The sequence below is a fragment of the Trachypithecus francoisi genome, unplaced genomic scaffold, assembly GCF_009764315.1.
Source record: "Trachypithecus francoisi isolate TF-2019V2 unplaced genomic scaffold, Tfra_2.0 Lachesis_group6, whole genome shotgun sequence".
Taxonomy (NCBI): Eukaryota; Metazoa; Chordata; class Mammalia; order Primates; family Cercopithecidae; genus Trachypithecus; species Trachypithecus francoisi.
Genome location: NW_022681471.1, coordinates 105,416,740 through 105,441,030, shown reverse-complemented (window position 1 = coordinate 105,441,030; position 24,291 = coordinate 105,416,740). Strand labels below are relative to the sequence as shown.

The following is a 24,291-nucleotide window of genomic DNA, read 5'->3' as shown; positions in this document are numbered from 1 at the left end:
TAAACGGAAGTTACATGCCCCAAATGGGTATTGTTATTTGTCTGATAGGTATTTGATGACTTCCTGCAGATACTGATTTTGAATTTTAGATAACTATAAAACATTTCAATATTTATATATTTATAAAGACATTTGTCAGCAAGTTCTACTGTAAAGTATATTCTACATTTAACATATGAATTTCTGAGCCAGTTATAGGCATGGATCTCTGCAGCATGTGGATACCAAAATAATACATTTATTTATTTATTTCTGTCAAATTCATAAAAATCAGCTAGTGGTCAAGTCATTCTAATTTAAAATTCAGTTATTATTAGATTATTATAATTTAGAGAAGAAACAAAGTTATACCAGAGTGCCCATAACATTATCATGTGGATCATTTTGTATAATGCACATTAGTGTAAGTGAATTTACACTAATTGGAGTAAATTCTAATACATATCATTAGAAGATAACATCAGTTTTGCTTAGCAGTTTTCAGAGAGAACTATAGTCCTGAACTGAGTAATGAGAATTATACCAAGAAAATGGGCTAAGTGGTTAAGGAGTTGTTTATGCAAGGTTATAAATTCACAGGTCTAACTTAATACTATTCCTTAGAATATTAATCCTAACAATTATAGAGGCAAATTAATTATGAATTACCTAAATGGTTAGAATTCTGCCTTAAAACAAATGAGAGAATACTCATATAAATGCATCTTATTTTATTACCATATACATGATCTTCTTTGGTTGAACAACTACCTTGTGTGAGAAATACTGATACATTTTGGGAACCTAGAATCTGGGAGTAGGGATCCATCTAGGTGCATGACATTATTTATAGAGCAAGAAATATCACAGAATCTATAAAATTGATGGAAGTATGCAGGGTGGAGTAATGCTCGTATGGAGGATGTCACAAGGGAGTTGATGTTAAAGTAGAACTTTGAATAATTAGTAAGCATTGCTGGGAGTAACAGATGCTTTAGACGGGTTATGACCAGGGCCTTTCATCCTGAAAATGTTAATCCTCCTCAAAAAGATGGGCCAATAACAACCATGTCTGTGCCACATAATTCTGGACAACTCCATGTTATGGGTGATCAGAATGTGAAAAATGCTTGTGTCAAGAGAGAATCATCAGAATTTCTCTCAGAAAATTAGGATTGACAGAAGAAAGTCTGGTCAAACTGTGAGTGCTTGGAATTGCGTCACATATGCTAACAAATTGCGCTTCTGAAGTCCCTAGTTTGCAGAGTGGATTGAGGAAGAGCAAAGGTCCATGCAGAGAGAGAGAGAAGAAAGAAGTAGATGCATAGGGAGTAAGGTGGTAACAAAAATAGTGATAGCTTCCAATAGCAGGCTGCAGTCTGGCTTTTTTTTTTTTTTTTTTTTTTTAGATGGAGCCTCGCTCTGTCACTCAGGCTGGAATGCAATGGCACTATCTTGGCTCACTGCAACCTCTGCCTCCTGAGTTCAAGTGATTCTCCTGCCTCAGCCTCCCAAGTAGCTGCGATTACAGGTGCCCACCACCATGCCCAGCTAATTTTTACACTTTTTAGCAGAGACGGGGTTTTACCATGTTGGTCAGGCTGGTCTCAAACGCCTGACCTCAAGTGATCCACCTGCCTCAGCCTCCCAAAGTGCTGGGATTACAGGTGTGAGCCACCGCGTCCAGCCTGTAGATAGCATTTTCAAAAGAGGGCTGCAATAATAGCTCCCACAGCACATGCTCCTCTTACCACTCCCTCATCAAGAGGTGACGTTTATTTCTTCAGCTCTTTAAATCTGGGTTGACTCTTTGACTGCTTTGACCAATAGAATATAGTCCAATTGCCAGTTATGGCAAAAGTCCTTAAGTGGCCTGGCAGCTTCCACTTCTGTATTTTTAGAACAGTCATTCTTAGGGTGCTCCCTTTTAGAATCCATCCAACATATTATGCTCTGAGAAAGCTAAGTCACATGAAAAAGCCATGGATACATGCTTCAGTAACAATTGCAAGTAGGCTTTCAGCCAACAACTGCTAGCCACGTGAGTGAGTGATCTTGGATGTTCAGCCCAGTTGAGCTTCAGGTTGCTATAGTATCAGCCAACGACGGACTAAAATCACATAAGAAACCCCAAAAGAGAACCATTCAGGTGAGCTTTCTTAACTCGGAAAACCGTTAGCAGGAATAATAAATGGCTACCATAAATAACCAAAACACAGGCATTAGTCCCTTCTTGAGTCAAAACTTTATTATTGTCCTTGGTTTCTATGACACATTACTGTTTCCATATGACAAATCTTTCTCTCTCATTTGTTTTGCTTTAGTTACTTCAATTTTGTTACTTCTAAATAAGAGACCTAAATACTGTATATGCATACTGGATATGCAAGGATATAAAAACAAAAGCATTTCTGGTTGAACAGAAACAAGGTGTGGAGACAGGGCGCTGAAGAGCATAAGGAGTTTGGCAAAAATATAACAAGAAATGTAGGTAGAAATCAGGTACTAAATAATCTTATGTGTGTCTGTATAGAAAGAGAGAAAGGAAAATAGTACATTTGTATAATATGTATTTTTTTCAGTGTTTTCAAGTGTTAGAGGAAAGCAGGAAGAGAGAGCAAATCGAGAACCATGGAGAACACAGAAATTTAACCAACATGGAAAGAAAAGCACCAAATAAATAGAAACAACAGTCAAAGAGAAGGAAAAGAAGAAATAGAAAAGAGAGAAAATCTCACATCAATTGATGTGAGAATTTTAAGAATGAGAGAGAGAGGTTAACAGTGTCAGTTTCAGATAGGTTCAATGGGATCAATAGTAATCAGGGTACATGAGGTGGTTAACGACGATTGGAGCTAGAAGAGAGGCCGTGGATGATGAGAGCAGAAATCATATTTTCAAGTGCTGCCCTGATTAAGGATCAAGGAGCATTCTTACAAAAATAGTTTAAATTACTTTTGCAGACTTTTGTCTCTACACATAATAAAATTCAGGTCAATCAGACTTAAACATACTTTAAGGCTACATGAAAGGAGCCAACAGATAAAGTGATTTTTTTTTTTTTTTTAATGTAAGAAGATAATTGGTTAGAAAAAAAAACCCTGTTTAAAGCAAGGAAACCAGAGTGAAGCACAAAGCTCAGGGCCAAAGGAAAATATTAGCAGTAGTAGAGGTGGCTCTTTCTCAGAAAACAAAAGTAAGATGTGAAGATGCAAGAAGTTGAATGCTTCCTACTTGGTGCTCTCTGAGTATCAGGGTGAAATCATGTTAACATTAATCATGATTTAAATTTCAGGGCTCTCTCTTGCCACCTTGGGCAAAGCATCAACATGTTCCGAACCTTGATTTCCTCATGTCTAGCCCAAGAATGATAATAGCAAGCCAGCAATGAGGTTTTCTTACCTGAGAAATTCTCATTTCTTCAGTAGTCAACTACATTGGTTTTGGTCAAAAAGATCAGATGTGACAGTATATGTAAAAATACCTGTCTATGTTGTTTGCACAAATATTTAGTTATAAGTTATCAGCGATAAAACATGTCATTTCCTCATAAGCACAAAACCCTAGGTATCTGCTGAGGATGAGAGGAGAGAATCAAGGTGGAGTTTAAGTCAAAGTGATGAAACTTGAATAGCAATTGTGGTTACTGTGAAAGGAAACTGATGGGGAAAAAATGAGAATATACTCAGAGAGGGTAGAGGACCCAAATTACACATCTGTAATCATATCTGTGTACATGTATTTAAAAGTTTTTCCATCCCCTTAGCCTCCAAGGTTAGTAGAGGAAAAAATGAAGTATACACATAGTCCCTTAACCTTTTATACCAGAGGTGTCAAAGAAGAGCAAACAAAACATAAATAAAGAAATCATCATCAGTATCCTGACCACTGCAGACATTTGGGTGAACTTATACACTTACACTTTATATAATTAATTCCATCTCTTAATCATATTAACAGAAGTATTTATCATCTTCATTTACAAATGAAGTAGAAATGTCAGCACGCGCAAGGTAAAATAACTACGAAGTAACAAAGTTGCTGCCATTCGAACAATTATACTCCCTCTTTAATTATGGTTTTAAAATAAAAGTATCCTCCAAATAGACATTTGTGGGGGGAAAAAAAGAAATTTAATCTTATTTATATGTCGATAGCATTTAGTTAATTCAATTCAATACATTGTTCAGCTTCTACTACTCAATTCCACACAGTGAGAACAAAACCATTGCCCCTATACTTACAGAAGCTTTATTTTGAGAGGCAGAATGTAGATATATAAGTAAATTACAAAGCAGAAATATATGTAATGTAATAGAAAAACTAACATCACACACTGGGGCCTATTGTGAGGTTGGGGGAGGGGGGAGGGATAGCATTAGGAGATATACCTAATGTAAATGACAAGTTAATGGGTGCAGCACACCAACACGGCACACATATACGTATGTAACAAACCTGCACGTTGTGCACATATACCCTAGAACTTAAAGTACAATAAAAAAAAATTAAAAAGAAAAACTCATGATCTGTGATCAAAAAGATAAAAATTAATATCTGTTGTATAATCTGGTGATTTTTAGGAAGTTGACATAATTTAACTAGCATATGGCTGAGAAGGGGTTTTGGAGGGTCAGAGAATAAGAATATAGGATCTCATTTTAGGCTGTAGGAAACAAGCTAGCAAAGATTAGGCTTGTGGCATCCAGAGTGTGTGGGTTTAATTTAACGGAAGGAAAGACTGTGAGTCAGTAAGAATTACTATCCAGATGAGGAATTAGTATGAAGCTATAGAGCCTTAAGTTTCAGTGCCTCTCACTTGCAAGAGACCCTTCTATAATCCAGCATTTAATTTTCTATTTATAACTTTTTTCTTCATAGACTGCCCCTGGAAATTCCAGAAGCTTGGCATTACAAAGCAAAGCCAAGATAGCATAAGTGATCATTGCAACACAGGCCTTTCTGATAGGTTCCACATTTTCCCAAATGAGCCATATTGTTGTCATAAGTCATAAATAATAGGGACAACAATAACTTACAAACATATAAACAAACATTTGACTTTTATCTGTTGGCAGGGGATATGAAGGACCAAGTAACCTGTGAGAGGAAGGTTAGGCAATTTGGAGTTCAATGCAAAGCATTCCATGGATTTTGAAATATACATATTTCTATTAAATGATTAGAGAAACTGTTGAGGATGAGCTTCTGTGGTTTTACAAAGGTTGCCACCACTAAAATTATTAACATTGATAAAAATCATCACTGAACATCATATAAAATGAGACTTTTTCATAATTTATAGGCATTTCTAGAGAAATTCTCATATTTGTAGTACTGTTCCATATGATTAGAGATAAAAATTTCTTTACGCATTGAGTAGATTATGCATTAAAAAGAATCCAGTGGTTAAACATATTTTGGAAAGTGAAGATGAACATGTGTCTATACTACAGAACTTCTCAGAATATTTATTAATATGCATTGTGTATATCCAAGAGTCATACAATACTTTGTAGATGTTATCCTTTTGCTTTTTTTGACAGAGTGTATCACACAAGTAGATTTGAAAAAGGCTATCCAACATACTTAATATATTCATTAATAATAATTCAATTCATTACTAAAATTGTAAAATCAAATGTATTTATATTTCCAATTGATTCTACTATGGGTAAGCTGTACAACATGCGTGACATTTATATTTTGCCAGCATCTTTACACATTAATTCCACAAATTTTACATTTAAATTATAATTAACTTTTAGTTTGTATTTAGGATATCTTTTACCACCTAATTTACCTAACCTCATCAGAATTTTATTCTGGAAACACATAAGTGAAAAATGCTTATCACTTTAGTGCAGGCTGACTGTGAAATAGGTAAGTCACTTGTACAAATAACAGAGTATTATTGAAACTTCTGGGAAGAACAATCTCCTATATTAAAATCACTCATGAAAAAGACAATGTAATCATTTTCTTTTGTGGCATTATGGGAATATGATGCAAGAAAATAAAATTGTAGAAGAAAACACTGGAGACAGAAGATGTAATCCAAAGGAAAATGATCTTTATGCTTATCTACCAGATCTCTAAGTTGTCCTAAAGATGTGAAGGATGTATAATTTGAGTTATATTTTCACCTAATATATACATCTAGTGGGATATGGATAGTAAGCATTTGAAGAAAACAAATAAACCAACCCCAAACAACTGATCTTGTGAAATTATCAGCCTGGCTTCATATAAAAATCAGAAAATTCTAACGGAAACAACTAAGAGGAAAGAGCAAATCAGGGATACTGACTTGAACGCTCACATATGCTCTATGAGGGGTTCTCAATCCAATACCTTTCAGAAGCACTAGATTTTCTTCATCCATCTCAAGTAACAGAAAGCAAATTATATCATTCCATTATGAAAAAAAGACATTTGAGCTTATCTCATCATTCCATTATTTTAAAAAGGCATTTGAGCATGCAGTAATTATGTTCACAGCACTATATATTCAAAGTAGGAATGGCCGGGCGCAGCAGTTCACGCCTGTAATGCCAGCACTTTGGGAGGCTGAGGCAGGCGTATCACGAGGTCAGGAGTTCAAGACCAGCCTGACCAATATGATGAAACCCCATCTCTACTTAAAAAAAAAAAAAAAAAAATATATATATATATATATACACACACACACACACACACAAATTAGCTGGGCGTGGTGGTGCACGCCTGTAATCCCAGCTACTCAGGAGGCTGAGGCAGGAGAATCACTTGAACCTGGGAGGCAGAGTTTGCAGTGAGCCAAGATTGTGCCACTGCACTCCAGCCTGGGCAATAGAGTGAGACTCCATCTCAAAAAAACAAAAACAAAAACAAAACAAACAAAAAAAAAAAAAAGTAGGAAAATAAGTGCAATCGAATTAACCATTTTTCCACTGAATATGGTAAAGGGCAAAATTGTAGAACAAAAAAAATCCATCAAACATTAATCACATTTTAAATACAGGACTTTACAATGAACTGAGAAGAGAGCAGGGTTTTTTTTTTAAAAATGCTTTACCTCATCAAACCATTCTCACATATCCAATAAATAACAGAAAATGGCAAGCAAAATTATACTGTAGCTGTCTAAAGTATTTAATGGAATAAAGAAAACGGTATCAAATAATTATTGGAGTTTCTGTGGTGTCAAAGACAGGAAAAACTTAGAAAAAAGAAAATATTTTAGAAAAAAAGTAAAATATTTCATGTTGAGACTACTGATTGATGGAGGAATGTACCACTGTTAGATTAGTAATTGCGAAAGAGATAGTAATTTTGAAATTGTTATTTTCAAGAAAGGGAAATGGCCACATATCACACGTACTCAGAAAACTAAAGAAAGAAAATCTACCAAAAGATTTGAGATGATACGTACTTTCCAAAGATAGGAACGTGCAAGAAATATAATTATTTTCATAGAAAAAAATAATGTTGAAAAGTTTCAGGTTATACTTTATAATAATTCAACAAGTAAAAAAAGAAGAAATTCACAGAGCTTTTACTACTCTTTTTTTAAAACATCCATAAGTTGAGTAACTTAGAAAAATATTACCTATAAATTAAGTTTTGTCAGCTAAAGAAGTTTTGACTTTTATCAGAAATATGCAACAGGGCCAAAGGAAGCATTCTATTTCAGTGTTTCCCCTACATTGTTCCTTGACATATGAGTTTTGTGGTATATCAACACATTTCTAGAGGAAAAGTTGTCTGTGGCGTCTTATCAAATTTAACTTAAACTTTTAATTTTGAAAATACAAAAAAGTGGGTCAAAAATCTCCAGCAGAGAAGTAAAGCATATAAATTTTTCTGTGTAAACTTGACCACAGAATCTTTTAAAAATGAAAAACTGGACATTGTATATAATTATTATTACTTGTAATATACCTGAGAAATGATGTTATGCTTAGTTGTAATGACAATAATAGAAGAGTCCATTATAATAATGTATTTTCTAACAATGACATTCTTCACAGAAACAGAAAAAACAGTCTTAAAATTTATATGGAACTGCAGAAGACCCAGAATAGCCAAATATATCCTAAGCAAAAAAGAACGAAGCTGGAGGAATCACTTTACCTGACTTTAAATTATACTACACAGCTATAGTAACTGAAACAACATGGTACTGGCATAAGTGCAGACACATAGACCAATGGAACAGAATAGAGAACCCAGAGATAAAGCCATACATCTACAGTGACTTAGTTTTTTGACAAAGTGCCAAGAACACACATTGGGGAAAGGAGTCCTTTAATAAATGGTGCTGGCAAAATTGGATATCCAAATGCAGAAGAAAAAAACGAGACCTCTATCTTGAACTGTATATAGAAATCAAATCAAAATGGATTAAATACTTACATCTAAGACCTCAAATTATGAAACCACTACAAGAAAACATGGGGGAAAATCTCCAGAACGCTGGTCTGGGCAAGAAATTCTTGAGCCATACCCCACAAGCACAGGCAACCAAAGCAAAAAGGACAAATGGTATCATACCAAGTTAAAAACCTCCTTCACAGCAAAGAATACAACTCACGAAGTAAAGAGACAACCCACGGAATGGGAGAAAATATTTCCAAACTACCCATCTGACAAGGGATCAACAACTAGAATATATAAAGAGCTAAAACAACTCTATAGGAAAAAACTAATAATCTGATTAAAAATGGGTAAAATATCTGAGTAGACACTTTTTTTGAAAGAAGATAAATGACGAACAGGTATATGAAAAGGTTCTCAATATCGCTGGTCATAAGAGAAATGTAAATCAAAACCACATTAGACATAATCTCACTCCAACTCGAATGGTTTTATTTATAAAACAAGCAAAAACAAATGTTGGCAAGGATGTGGAGAATAGGAAACCCTCATACACTGTTGGTGGGAATGTAAACTAGTACAACCACTATGGAAAACAGTTTGGAGATTCCCCAAAAAACTAAAAACAGAGCTACCATACAATCCAGCAATCCCACTGCTGGGTAACATACCCAAAAGAAAGAACATCAGTTGGCCGGGCGCTGCGGCTCACGCCTGTAATCCCAGCACTTTGGGAGGCCGAGGTGGGCGGATCAGGAGGTCAGGAGATCAAGACCACCCTGGCTAACACAGTGAAACCCCATCTCTACTAAAATAAAAAAAAAAAAAAAAAAAAGATAGCCAGGCATGGTGGTGGGCGCCTGTGGTCCCAGCTACTCGGGAGGCTGAGGCAGGAGAATGACGTGAACCCGGGAGGCAGAGCTTGCAGTGAGCCGAGATCATACCAATGCATTCCAGCCTGGGAGACAGAGCAAGACCCCGTCTCAAAAAAAAAAAAAATAAAAAAAATAAAAAAGAAAGAAAGAGAGAACATCAGTACACTGAAGAGATATCTGTACTCCCATGTTTTATTGCAGCACTAGTCACAAAAGTCAAGATTTGGAAGCAACCTAAATGTCCATTAAAAAAAATGAAAGAAGAAAATATGGTACATGTACACAATAGAGTACTATTCAGCCATAAAAAAGAATGACATCCTGTCGTTTGCAATAACATGGATGGAATTGTAGGTTATTATTTTAAGTGAAATAAGCCAGGCAGAGAAAGACAAACATCCCATGTTCTCAGTTATTTGTGGGAGCTAAAAATTAAGGTAACTGAACTTTGGAGATAGAGAGTAGAAGGATCCTTACTAGAGGCTGGGAAGGATAATCAGGGGTTGGGGAGGAAGTGGGGATGGTTAACGGGTACAAAAATTAGAAATAATGAGTAAGACCTAGTATTTGCTAGAATAGGATGACCATAATAAAAAAGTAATTGTCCATTTAAAAATAACTAAAATAGTACAACTGAATTTTTTACATCACAAAGGATAGATGCTTGAGGTGATAGATACCCCATTTACCCTGATGTGATTACTATGCATTGCATACCTGTATCAAAATATCTCATGTAAGCTCTGTATACCTACTATATGCCTACAACAATTAAAAACAGAAATAACATATTTTCAAACAATTATGGTTACTTTTCAAAATAAACAAATGAGTAAATCAAACTCTAGGGAACATTTTGGAATGCTGCATAGAAATAATTGGGAGATTGTACTTGTAGGTTAATTTTCACTTGATAAAGGGCTAATTATTAAAGTGGAGAAAGCAGATCTGAGTCAAAATATCAGCTTCAGTAAAAATGCTTTAGCATTAAAATTCATTTAATGTAATAGAATGTAAACAATGGAAACATTATGATATTACTGTGTAAGATCTTGTGGACATCAGTAGGCCATCAATAAATAGCTACCATTTAAGTTAATTCCAGGTTATTTAACAACATTCATGACATTTCACCCTTTACTATGCATCAAAATAATGGAGTGAAAAAGTTGATGGTAACCTTAAATTATCTTTTTAAATATATAATAGTAGTTGATATATTCTCTATTCAACAGGTTTTTAAAAACAACTTTGAGGTATAATTTACATACCATAAAATTTTCATTTTAAACATATAAGTCAATGAACTTTAGTAAATTTATAGAGTCATGTATACATCACCACACTCCAACTTTAGGATATTTTTTATTAACCCCTAAACCTTTGTGTCCATTTTCATTCACATCCTGTTCTCATCCCATGCCTCTACCATTAATCTAGCGTTTTCAAATATTCCCGTAAACACATGACTTTTATACCTCATTAGGCTGTTGTAATTATCAAATAATGTGAATGCTTTGATAATATTAGACATTCACAAGGCATAATCCTTAAAAAGGATGTAATACATAGAGAGGCTGAAATAGGTACTTTTCTTTAGTCATTCCTTTTCATGTGAAGAGTTCCATTTTGTACTATTTCAAGTATTTTGGAAAGGTTTTCAGAGCTTCAAAGTTGGGCAATCATGAAGCACTATGACAAGATATCATTATGATACTATCAAGTTCCATTGGAAAAATGGTTCTTGACTATTATGGTAAACGTGAGTGGCCAGCAATTTCTAAACTTTTATTTTTCTTTGGTGCTATCTAACGAGTGGCAAGATAGCAAGGACCATTTTAGGTTTATTCACATTTTAAAATTTTACATTACCTATCACATTTGTCTGGTACATACTTAGTGACTAAACCTCAGTGGAATTCAATAAATTTGCCAGCTATCTGTTGGAAATCTGCTAGGTGGCCCACGGTCTTACAGCTGAACTTTAGTGGGTAGAGAATGGGAGTAGACAGGGAAAATTTTAGAAAAGCAAATAAAAGATTTTAAAAAGCTAATAAAAGATTTAACAATCACGATAAATGCTGAAAGAAAAATAAAACATAGTATGTTAGGCTATGTGCTATCTGGCTGTGCATTTTAGGTCGATAAATTTTCTGTGGGCTGTCTTCGGAGTAAACATCCATTTGTATAAGAGAAACCTGGGAAATAATAGGATAGGATAAATTTGGATAAATATTCAGAGTGTTGCCATAGTCTTCACTGTGATTGTAGCGTGATGTCATTAGGTTGGTGCAAAAGTAATTGCAGTTTTTGCCATTACTTTTAATAATTTCATCCTTATATTTATAATTTGTAGAGAGATTTTTACAAAAGCGTACTACAGCTTAACTGCAGACTTAAAATGTATGCATCAAATTAATATGAAATAAATCTATATCTTTATCATATAGCCTGTACGGACATAATACTGTACAGGTTTTCCAGGTACAGTCAGTGACGTGTGGCTGTAAAGTTTCTAGTATTTTACATCTCCTGCAACTTTTGTTTGTGACTGTTTCCCACACTTTTAAACATGTGAATCTAATAAGAGTTATTCTGAAATGGAGAGTATTAAGTTCTACATAGCAACACATAGGGGTGGCATTTCAAGGTCAGAACAGATTCAAAATTAACTGCACTAGGTTTACCATCATATCTACTGTGCTGTGTAAAAAGAAAAAAAATAAGTCTACAGCTATGGCTATATGGGATTTAAAATTTGAGCCCGACCCTCTGGATTAGTTCTCCATTTTTTCTTCTCTGATTAAATTATCTAATTATCACATAAATTCCCTCTTTGCAGGTTTCTGCTGTCTAACTCATAAATCAGTAAAGCAGGCTGTAAAGTTACACTGTTGCAAGTCGTTTGGCAATCAAATGTGCCTATTTACAGTATAAGAGTCTGTTTTATTCCCTAATGAAATCATAAGCTCAATCTGATAGACCAAAATCTGCAGTTATATCTTTATTTTTAAGCCATTGATTTTGATAGCTTGGAATGTTTATATTTAAATATGACCGATCATATTTAAAGTGAGTTATAAGATTTAGCGTCTTTAATAAACACAGGAAGACTGCAATTATAAATTCTTTTTTAATGTGCAGTTACTGCAACTAGTTTAAATTAATAGTTTTATTTGGTTGAAAAATTCCCAGTTTTCTAAATTGTACTCACATTGTCAATGGGAGGGAAAAAGAGATGGAAGGAGGAAGTCTGGTCTGTAGCAGACTCTGGAACACCTGACGTCCTAGTTTGGCGACCAAAACATGGCAGTATTTTTCAATATTTAATTATGAGGCCCTCTTCTTTGAAGGTAATTTGTTTCCTTCCTCTATGCCTGCTCATAAATCTACTATATGGGACACGAGGTTACAAAAAATCATCAAAAAGCTTATCCACCATGATCAAGTGGGCTTCATCACTGGGATGCGAGGCTGGTTCAACATAAGCAAATCAATAAATGTAATCCAGCATATAAACAGAACCAAAGACAAAAACCACATGATTATCTCAAGATGCAGAAAAGACCTTTGACAAAATTCAACAGCCCTTCATGCTAAAAACTCTCAACAAATTCGGTATTGATGGAACACATCTCAAAATAATAAGAGCTATTTATGACAAACCCACAGCCAATATCATACTGAATGGGCAAAAACTGGAAGCATTCCCTATGAAAACTGGAACAAGATAGGGATGCCCTCTCTCACCACTCCTATTCAACATAGTGTTGGAAGTTCTGGCTAGGGCAATCAGGCAAGAGAAAGAAATCAAGGGTATTCAGTTAGGAAAAGAAGAAGTCAAATTGTCCCTGTTTGCAGATGACATGATTGTATATTTAGAAAACCCTATCATCTCAGCCCAAAATCTCCTTAAACTGATAAGCAACTTCAGCAAAGTCTCAGGATACAAAATTAATGTGCAAAAATCACAAGCATTCCTATACACCAATAACAGACAAACAGAAAGCCAAATCATGAGTGAACTCCCATTCACAATTGCTTCAAAGAGAATAAAATACCTAGGAATCCAACTTACAAGGGATGTGAAGGACCTCCTAAAGGAGAATTACAAACCACTGCTCAGTGAAATAAAAGAAGACACAAACAAATGGAAGAACATACCATGCTCATGGATAGGAAGAATCAATATCGTGAAAATGGCCATACTGCCCAAGGTTATTTATAGATTCAATGCCATCCCATCAAGCTACCAATGACTTTCTTCACAGGATTGGAAAAAACTACTTTAAAGTTCATATGGAACCAGAAAAGAGCCCGCATAGCCAAGACAATCCTAAGCCAAAAGAATGAAGTTGGAGGCATCATGCTACTTGACTTCAAACTATACTACAAGGCTACAGTAACCAATACAGCATGGCACTGGTACCAAAACAGAGATATAGACCAATGGAACAGAACAGAGTCCTCAGAAATAGTACCACACATCTACAGCCATCTGATCTTTGACAAACCTGAGAAAAACAAGAAATGGGGAAAGAATTCCCTATTTAATAAATGGTGTTGGGAAAATTGGCTAGCCATAAGTAGAAAGCTGAAACTGGATCCTTTCCTTACTCCTTATACGAAAATTAATTCAAGATGGATTAGAGACTTAAATGTTAGACCTAATACCATAAAAACCCTAGAAGAAAACCTAGGTAGTACCATTCAGGACATAGGCATGGGCAGGGACTTCATGTCTAAAACACCAAAAGCAACGGCAACAAAAGCCATAATTGACAAATGGGATCTCATTAAACTAAAGAGCTTCTGCACAGCAAAAGAAACTACCATCAGAGTGAACAGGCAACCTACAGAATGGGAGAAAATGTTTGCAATCTACTCATCTGACAAAGGGCTGATATCCAGAATCTACAAAGAACTCAAACAAATTTACGAGAAAAAAACAGACAACCCCATCAAAAAGTGGGCAAAGGATATGAACAGACACTTCTCAAAAGAAGACATTCACACAGCCCACAGACACATGAAAAAATGCTCATCATCACTGGCCATCAGAGAAATGCAAATCAAAACCACAATGAGATACCATCTCACACCAGTTAGAATGGTGATCATCAAAAAGTCAGGAAACAACAGGTGCTGGAGAAAATGTGGAGAAATAGGAACACTTTTACACTGTTGGTGGGACTGTAAACTAGTTCAACCATTGTGGAAGAGAGTGTGGCTATTCCTCAAGGATCTAGAACTAGAAATACTATTTGACCCAGTCATCCCATTACTGGGTATATACCCAAAGGATTATAAATTATTCTACTACAAAGACACATGCACACGTATGTTTATTGCGGCACTATTCACAATAGCAAAGACTTGGAATCAACCCAAATGTCCATCTGTGACAGACTGGATTAAGAAAATGTGGCACATATACACCATGGAATACTATGTAGCCATAAAAAAGGATGAGTTTGTGTCCTTTGTCGGGACATGGATATAGCTGGAAACCATCATTCTCAGCAAACTATCACAAGAACAGAAAACCAAACACCACATGTTCTCACTCATAGATGGGAAGTGAACAATGAGATCACTTGGACTCTGGAAGGGGAACATCACACACTGCAGCCTATTATGGGGAGGGGAGAAGGGGGAGGGATGGCATTGGGAGTTATGCCTGACATAAATGACGAGTTGATGGGTGCAGCACACCAACATGGCACAAGTATACATATATAACAAACCTGCACGTTGTGCACATGTACCCTAAAACTTAAAGTATGATAAAATAAATAAATAAATAAAAATTAAAAAAAAGAGAGATCAGAATTCTTTGGGAAAAAACAAATAGAATAGTAAAGATATTGGAGCCACTGCTAGGCAACTCTGCTCTTGCTTGCAGTAATCTAAGCAACAGGGCCATGGTCTCCCCTACAAAATGTTCATCAACATATAATGACATGGTGACTTTCAACAGGTGCCCGTGTTGGGTTGTTCTTACATATCAAAGATTCAACACTGAAATTAGTGGAAAAGGAAAAAAAAATGTATGTGAAAGTATCTTTGTAATTTAAAAAATACAAGACATTTAAGTAGCTGTTTATACATAGTTGTCACTGTCCCCTAAAATGATTAAGAGCCATATGCAAGTTAATTGGCATGTTAACAAATGTGGTTAGAAAAAAACGAATTGAAGAAAGCCAAGCTGAGTTCAGCCTCAAACATCTATATTGAACATTCTATTTGCCTAAATTAAAATTTGTGAGATAGCTCTCAGCTATATTTTCTTCCATCAGCCATTTTCCATTAGAGGAAAAAATCAAAATAGGAGAGAATGTCACCAGTAGTATGATTGCCACTAGGACTCCCTCCCATTGAAATGCTGACACAGTCATAGAAGAGAATCTTTATAAAAGAGTGATAGAAAATGTTATATGAAAAATACTCTGGAACAATTTAGTCAGTACTAGTAAGGAACCATCCAAAGCCATTCTCAAACTTAGCTACACATTAGAATGAGTGAAAAAGTTTCCAAAAATTCTGAAGACCAAATTCACCTATAGATTTTGATTTGATTGCTCTGGGGTTCAGCATGGTTACTTAGACTTCTGCTATAGGATTTTAGGTGCCAAAACTAAAACTCTGTGCTTCAATACATAGTTCTGAAAAATTGAGCAGTAAATGACTAAATTTGTTCCACGTGTTTCTTTGCAGTTATACAATTTGGTGATTTTATTTTTTAAATTATTTCCAAGGAATACTCATAAGTTGTTATGTTTTTAATCATAGTACTTTGGAAATAATTCTAAAGTTTCTGTTTTCTAAGATATATTTCCTTATCTAGAAGAGTTTTCCCAATTTGCTTTATTCTGTTTCAACACATCTTTTCTTAATTTTGTATTTTAATAAAACCTCTCATTAAATGAGCTGACACTGGGTAGTTTGATGCTGTGGTAATATAATTTAAGCCTGTGATTTGGCTGTTATATTTTGAAATAAAATACTCCTAGGTCAACACATGCTCTTATATCCTTGCAGCACGCAGATTTTCTAAAAGGTTAAGTTTTGCTTCTGTAAGTAAGCTCATGTCACTAAAATAAGTCAAATAATTTTAAGTCCAATTCAAAATCAGAGGGCTCAGTTTTCTAGTCATGAGAAATAACTGATCAATTAACATGCTAAGGAAGTGAGCAACTCTTTTCTTTTCTATAGCAATAAATGCAAATGTGAATGTAAAGAGTATCCTGATCTACATCTACTTTTATATATAACAAGGGTATGGTTGTCAGAAAGTTATACATATTTTATGTATTTCCTGAATGCAATAGCTTTTTATACCTGAAGATCTCAAACGATCTTAAAATGCAGAAAAAATAATGCTCTAACAGTTTCAAATTAAGTAGCAAAACTCTCAGTGCACCACACGGTGGAGTCAGACACCAACAAATCTGTGTGACCAGTATATGACAGAGAATCTGAGCATATATTTCAAAGACTAAATATGGTAACATCGTACATTTTTTTCCTGCTTCTCAGTCATGAATTAAGCTAACTATACCATTTATGAAAAGAGAAATTATAGGGCACTAATATTTTAATTAGCAATAACTTTATCTTTAAATGCAAATTTACAGAAACATATTTTTGTTAATACAATGCATTAAAGTTAGCCCCTATTCTTTTCTTTCTTTCTTTCATATCTCTCTCTCTCTCTCTACCATCTCTTTCTATATTTAAAATGTCATTTTGGTGGCATTCTTAGTGGATCCTTCATCTCACACACTGTGCTTATGTTATTTCACTATCTAACTTTTGACTCTCTATTTCATGGGAATTTCGAGTTGCTTTTTAGGAAATATAATCCTTGAAGCAAATCTGAGTACTTGAGAACTCTGTTCTGGGAAACAATTCATTTACTGCCGTATTAAAATAAAACCTTGGAGCAGAAGAATGTTTTAATAGCTTTCAGATGGCTTGTATTTTCCAATATTATGTATTACCATTGAGGAGACTCAATGTCAAGAACTATGTTGGTAATGCAGGTACGACCTGAAATGCATGGAAAATGGATATGAGCTGAATACCCAAAAATCTCTTTCTTCAAGAAGATCTGAAATTTCATTATTTATCTGTGTTCTGCTGTTTGCAAGTACTTTTCTACTGATGTAATTAATAACATTTCTACTGTAGTTTTTTTTTAGAAAAAACAAACAAAATGTTTTGTTATTAAAAACTAGTAATGTTTATAGAATCCTGAATCCATTTCTAAATAAGAAAAAACACACAGTGCCCCTTATCACAACCTTTTCAACTACAGATGTTTTGCCCTAAAAGCTCCAATTCTCCTTCAAAGACAATAGTATAATAGCTTTGCCTATCAAATTTGCTACTCATAATTTCATTCTACAAGTCTGTCACAATGTAGTTCTTTATGTATTTTAAAGTACTAATTTGCAATATTAATGTCTACTATTCATACTGCTCAAAATTTTCCTTAATTCCATTCAGAAAGTCACGAGCATTTTTCATCAAACATTCCTTCAAAACTCATGTCATTAGTTTAAATGAAAGCAGTTCTACTCTGAATTTCATTTATAATCATGTAGTTCTTCTCAATTCAGGAACAATCACTCATTCCTATCATGCATTTTACTAAACTCTGCCTGTGGTGGATACACTTAATACTCTGACTTCATCGTTACACATTCTATGCATGTAAGAAAATATTACATGAGTGTTGTACCCAGAAATATGTATAAATATTATGTATCAAAAAATCTTTTTCATTATGACTTCAACTGGGACAGACTCAGGAATAGTTAATGATAGAGAACCTGGTTTGTGTAAGTTTGAAAAATGTATATACTGGAGTAGGTATGTATCAACATATCACAATTACCCTCTGAAATATGTACAATCATTATATATCAAGACAAAATAAAACTTGAATCCTCAATATGTTTACTATTATTCCTCACTTCTACTACAGTATTTACTCTTGTTGTCCAGTGAAAAACTATGATGAGGATTTTATCATCAGGATTCTCCCCAAATTCTCTTTCTTCATCCCCTATTGCAATGGTATAGCATTCCACAAGGAAACCATATTGCCTGGACTTTTTCAGCCTATCAAAACTACCTATACTCTGCCACGTATTATCAGGGACATTCTTGGTCAAACTTAGACAATATGGTAAACTAAATCATGCTACTGTGTATGCTGATACCCGGAGCACCTATTAACTGTGATTCATTAGCTGTCGTTGCATTGTAACCATGATCTACAAATCTAATATTTCACCCCCAAATTGATTTTAAAGTGAAAAACTTCACACCTCTTCACCAACTGGTGGGGAGAAGGCTTTGAGATTTGCAGCTAACCTTCTAGTGCTCCTCACATCATAGCATGTACTTGGTGATTGGGTTTACAACATGTACACAAGATTTGAAAAGCAGCTAAATTAATTGCTACCACACAACCCTAAAGACATCTGAATAAATAATACCTATGATAACTTCACATCTGTTTAAATATTAATTAAAAAATGAGAATAGCATTTTAAAAATACTTCTTACAGTGAGTGTAAATTTAGTTATGGCCTAAAATTTACTCATTGAAAAGTCCACTTAGATTTATTTTCATCACTATTTTAATTCTCATTCTAGAAAAAGAAAAACAGGTAAACACGTTTTATATTTTGGTTTGAATGAAGCATGGGAGTGTGTGCATGTAGCTATACTGAGCATGAGCATTAATAACTGAGGTGCAAATTTATATTGATAATTTTGTGTTACTGCTTGTAACTAACACATTTTTATAAAACAATATAGACCATGTGACTAAACTCAACGATGAGTTTATAATAAAATGTTTGAGACTGATTTTCAACAGTGCCATAAAAAATATATTCTTTTAAGAAAATAAAAAAGTCTCGCTCTATTCCAGGCTGGAGTACAGTGCTGTGATCTCGGCTCACTGCAACCTCCGCCTCCCAGGTTCAAGCAATTCTCCTGCCTCAGCCTTCCGAGTAGCTGGGATTACAGGCGCCCACCACCACACCCGGCTAATTTTTGTATTTTTAGTAGAGACGGGGTTTCACCATGTTGGCCAGGCTGCTCTCAAACTCCTGACTCCGTGAACTGCGGGCCTTGGCCTCCCAAAGGGCTGGGATTACAGGCGTGAGCCACCACAACCGGCAAAAAAGTATTTTCTTTACCATTTACTTTCCTATGGTTTTCCTCTAGCTTTTAGTATAGCTTGAAGTCAGAAACACCAGAACGTATTGCTCCTGTCTTTGAATTGTCTTTATTTCAAATTCCTCCATTACATGTTTAAAAAAATAAATCTTAGACTAGTGATCCAGACCCCTTTTTCTTTCTACCTACCTCCAAATAGTCAAATCAGTGAATCAAAACAACCCCCTGGAAAACTAGTTGAATACGTTTAAAGTTAGAAACTCTGCAACATTTTGTTCACGTAATAAAAACAAAAGAACGGAAGCTGATTCCCAGATGTACTTGCCTGGGCTTCGTGAGGCATTTGAGCTGCGTCCACCTTGTCTGCAATATAAGCTGTCAATTGCTTGTCAATGAATGTGAGGGACTCCTGAATTAAGTGTAAGGATTTTTCGATCTCCTGGGCAGACTGGATGCTCTGTTCAAGCAACTTTTGCCTCCTTACAGCCTAAAGAGAAGGAATAAGAGTGTATCAGTTAAATGTTTACTCGATAGCTTTTCTGTAATCCTGCTGCACAATGAAAGAAGATTCTAGTCTCTTCCACAATCACCTTTTTGTAAGATAGACTTCGCAGCTTCCTGGCACTCATTCAGCTCTGATTTAAAAAAAAAAAAAAAATTGTGAAGGAGAAAAATAAATAGCAAACAAAACTATAGGATCAGGGATCTCTGCATGAAAATAAATCAGAGTATCACGTACATTAAGGAAAGAGGCTGGAAAAAAAAATTAGCAAAATCATCTCTGTCATTGCAATCTGTCTTTCTCAGGTCGAATGTTCCTCCTGATCTCATTATACAGTTCAAGAGATTTGGTTTGCTTAGAATAGGGTCATCGTCATCACAATCCAATTCAAGACAGATAATCTACTTCCACCAGTGAGGCACATGTACAATCTGTTCAGAATCAGCTCCTTGTCAAAAACGGAATTTTAGATAACAGTCTGGTTAAAGATTGATTTTGAAAACTATTTCAATTGGCTTTGGATGATCTTTTTTCTCCCTACTTTCTTTCACAATTTGGATTATGGAAATTGTTTGTACAATTGGATTTGTGTTACTGCTGAAGTAGAAAAAATAATAAGTAATCCTAATATAGCTGCAATTAATCTTGATTGTTACTATAAGTATGATTAGGATAATTCAACAATTTTCAAATATAAATAGCATGCTGAACAGATTGGAAGGTTTCCCTTCAAGGATCTGCTCACCTTTAACAGAGTAGTTATAAAAGAAATAGGGCAGGCAACTTATTGGGAATTAAGTTATGTGTCATTTAAAATACATTTCCTTAATATACAACGTATAGGTGTGATTATCTGGTACAATATAACTTTCTTTCCCACAGAGCATGATTGAGGTTTTAAGATGATCTTGGTTTTAATATTATATATAGAATATTAGATATTATATAAATAATATATATGTTGGTTCTTAAGCTTTAAAAATATTAGTGATGTCATTATTCTTCCATGAAGCCAGCCTATAACACAGCGTTGTCCAAGTAAAAATACAGTTAAAGGCATCTAGACTAAGTGAAAAGGAACGAGAAGTTTAGTGATGCTGCAGGAAGAGGGAAGGCTTTCCCAGTACTTCTCCCTGTACCACAAATTTTGACTCCATTAAGATTTTGTCCTAGGCTTTCCTTTCTTCTCATTCTACCCATACCTTTAACTTCAATTCCTCCTCACATTCTGGCACCTCTCAACTCTACATCTCTCAAGTCCAGATTTCCCCTCGATCTCCATACTTGCATGTTATCTCACCCTATTGGACATCTCCTCATGAATATTCTACAAACACCAAAAGCTAACACTCCCAAATATGAACTCCTTGCGTATCCTCTTCTCACCTACTTCTCAACTCCCCAACTTGCTTTTCCTCCTTCTCTGTATTTATTCCTGTTTTGGCGAAATACAAATAATGATTGCCTTCATTTGACATAATTCCAGATATTTCTACTTCCTCTATCATGTCCTTCATCATGTTGCATCTAACCAGTCAATTACTAATTATTTATTATACCTTCTAAATAGTTCTTGATTCCATTCTTTTCTCTCTCCATTGTCTTTCATCAAGTGAAAATTGTTACTATATCATACCTTAAATGTGGTACCAGTTTTTTCATTGCCTTTTTACTCTGCCACTTCCCACCTGTAAAGTGTTCTCTCAATAATGAAATTATGGCTTCCTGTCTAAAATTCTCTAGTGATTCTTTGCTGTCCTTCAAATAAAAGCTTTATTTATTTATTGAGATGGAGACGGAGTCTCTGTCACCCAGGCTGGAGTGCAGCAGCACAATGTCGGCTCACTACAACCTCCACCTCCCAGGTTCAAGGGAGTCTCCTGCTTCAGCCTCTCAAGTAGCTGGGATTACAGGTGCCTGCCACCACGCCTGGCTAATTTTTGTATTTTTAGTAGAGACATGGTTTCACCACGTTGGCCAGACTGGTCTTAAACTCCTGACCTCAGGTGATCTACCCGCCTCGGCCTCCCAAAGTGCTGGGATTACAGGTGTGATACATCGCGCCGAGCCAAAAGCTTTATCCTTAATGTGGCTTAAAAGTCCCTTCATGATTAAGTCCTGCTGGTGTCTTTTATTCCCTGCTGTAGCGATACATAAATTTTATTTTTTATTTGCCAACCTACACTGTGGCCCTCTTGATTCTTGGCCTTAAACATGCTGTTCCTTTTTACTGGAATAATCTCAATTCTGACTTCCTTTTATTGGCTAATTTACATTCATCTTCTGAATCTAGTGGACATCTCTTCGAAGTGGCTACCTCTGGCAACCTTCTAAATTCAGGGAGGTAATTCTTACATGTTCTTTGAATTTTGTTTTTTTTTTTTTTTTTTGATTTGACAAGTAAAAATTGTATTAAGTTAGAGCATGTAACATGATGTTTTAATATATGAATATATTATGGGATGGCTAAGTTAAGCTATTTATGCATTCCCTCACATGACTTTATGTTCTTTCTTGCACTTTGTATGTGTCTTAGCATGTACCAGACCATATTTAATCTCCCATTACTGGTATGCATTTACTTTAGACTATCAACTCTAATGAGGTCAGGGATTATGGCTGTCTTGTTCATTGCTCCATAGCAGTTTCTAGAATAAAGCTCAACAGCTTTATGACTGAATGAAAAGTACAAGGAGAAATTTTAATGAGAAAAACAGAAAACTTCAAATAGTCAAAGACAAAAATGGATTTACAGAGGAAACTGAAAGCAAAGGTCACCACTGCTCAGAGATGTATCTTTTGGAGAATAAATCTACCTGTTTTTGTATTAAAAGTGTCAGAATGGGGGTGGGACATTATTTGGAGAACATTTTAATCTATTTCTATTAAAATACTGTATCCAAGATTGTTGACTGAGGCTTTGGCCTATATTCCAATTCAAACATAGCTTCCTTTTATTCTCAGTCAAAATTTCAACTAAAATTTATATCAGGTAATTTACTAATTCAGATAACACGGTTCATGGCTATAATCAGAGCCTCTATTGTAGAGGAGCCTGGCTGCAGCCTACCCAGAGCTCTTCCAAAGAAATGGATCTCTAATGATAAAATTTCAGCACTGTGACAGGTGGTTGGAGATAACTTCCAATCACAGCATGTAGTAATTGCCTAGTCAGATATTATTTAAATTTGGTCCTTCCTCTGGCTAAAGGCAAAAACAGTGTACAAGGCACATCTGTAGATTTTAATTGTATAGGATGTAATATAGAATAACATTAAACCACATATCCAGCCTCAAAATTATTTTTAGAAACCTAACTTTTTCTATTCATGAGATTCTATGGGCTGAAAGGAACAGCGTGGCTTAAGAAATGATGGCAGAGTTGACTTTGGGTGGGTTGGTTCTTTTCCTGGCCTGACAGTCAATAAGAAAGGCTGATTTACACAGATTCCTTGATTATCTCAGTCAGTGAAAAGACCTGATGTCAATCTAAGCTTGCAGAATTCTTTCAACTAGTCATGGCATAAGCTGCCTTCTATTTCTAAACATCTTATTAGGCACACCCTGATGGAATGTCAGGCTTATAAATTTTCTATGACTTTCTGCCTGCTTGACCTGTGTTGTCTCACTGAATGAAGTTTTTAGAAAGTCTTGAACCATAATCTGATTTTTGTTATTGTTCCAGAATACTGTTCAACTAGTTGTTTTAAGATGTGATTTCATGTCTTGAGCTAATCCACTTAGCAGTAAGAGGAATTATGTAGCTAGGCAGAAACAGCAAATATAAGTTAGAAAGATGATCTCTTAATAACTGGCCATCAATGACAAAAATATAAAAATAGAAAACAATCCTAGTAATGGTTACCAAGAAAAACCATAATATATTTTAATCCAGTTTTCAAAGAAAATTAAAACTAAGTAAAAGTAACACAAATTATTTTATATCTTTAAAGTACTATGAAATATAAAGTAAGTTTAAGAAAAAATTTTAAGAGTTTAATGAGTTTTGCTGGCAATGGAAATTCATCTCTACAATGAATTGACAATTCATCACATTTCCATTTTAAAAATAATGTACTAACTTTTGTGCCACAATATTACAAATACATAAATCAACGTGTAGCATGTCTAAGAAACTCTGGAAGAAAAAATTCCTCATGTGAAATAAAAAACCAAATATTGAAACCAAAAATGTATTTAACAATGAACGCATGCTTTAAAAAGCCAAATTAGGAAAAAATCATTTAATAACATTTTACAAAAAAACACATTCATTAAAGGAGCTATGTATCCTATACGATACTTATTAAACTCAATACAAAAAGCAATTTTACTTCATTCAAGAGATGATGGGTAAGCTTATGATTGCAAATAGAT

The 24,291-nt window shown here is 34.9% G+C and overlaps 1 protein-coding gene across 1 annotated transcript in view; it reads right to left on the bottom strand.

Annotated features, from left to right (window-relative positions):
- DMD (dystrophin) overlaps positions 1-24,291 on the bottom strand; it is a 2,224,438-nt gene that overhangs the window by 1,356,464 nt on the left and 843,683 nt on the right. Inside the window, 1 exon segment of the mRNA XM_033201414.1 lies at positions 19,738-19,899. Coding sequence (XP_033057305.1) covers positions 19,738-19,899 — 162 coding nt within the window.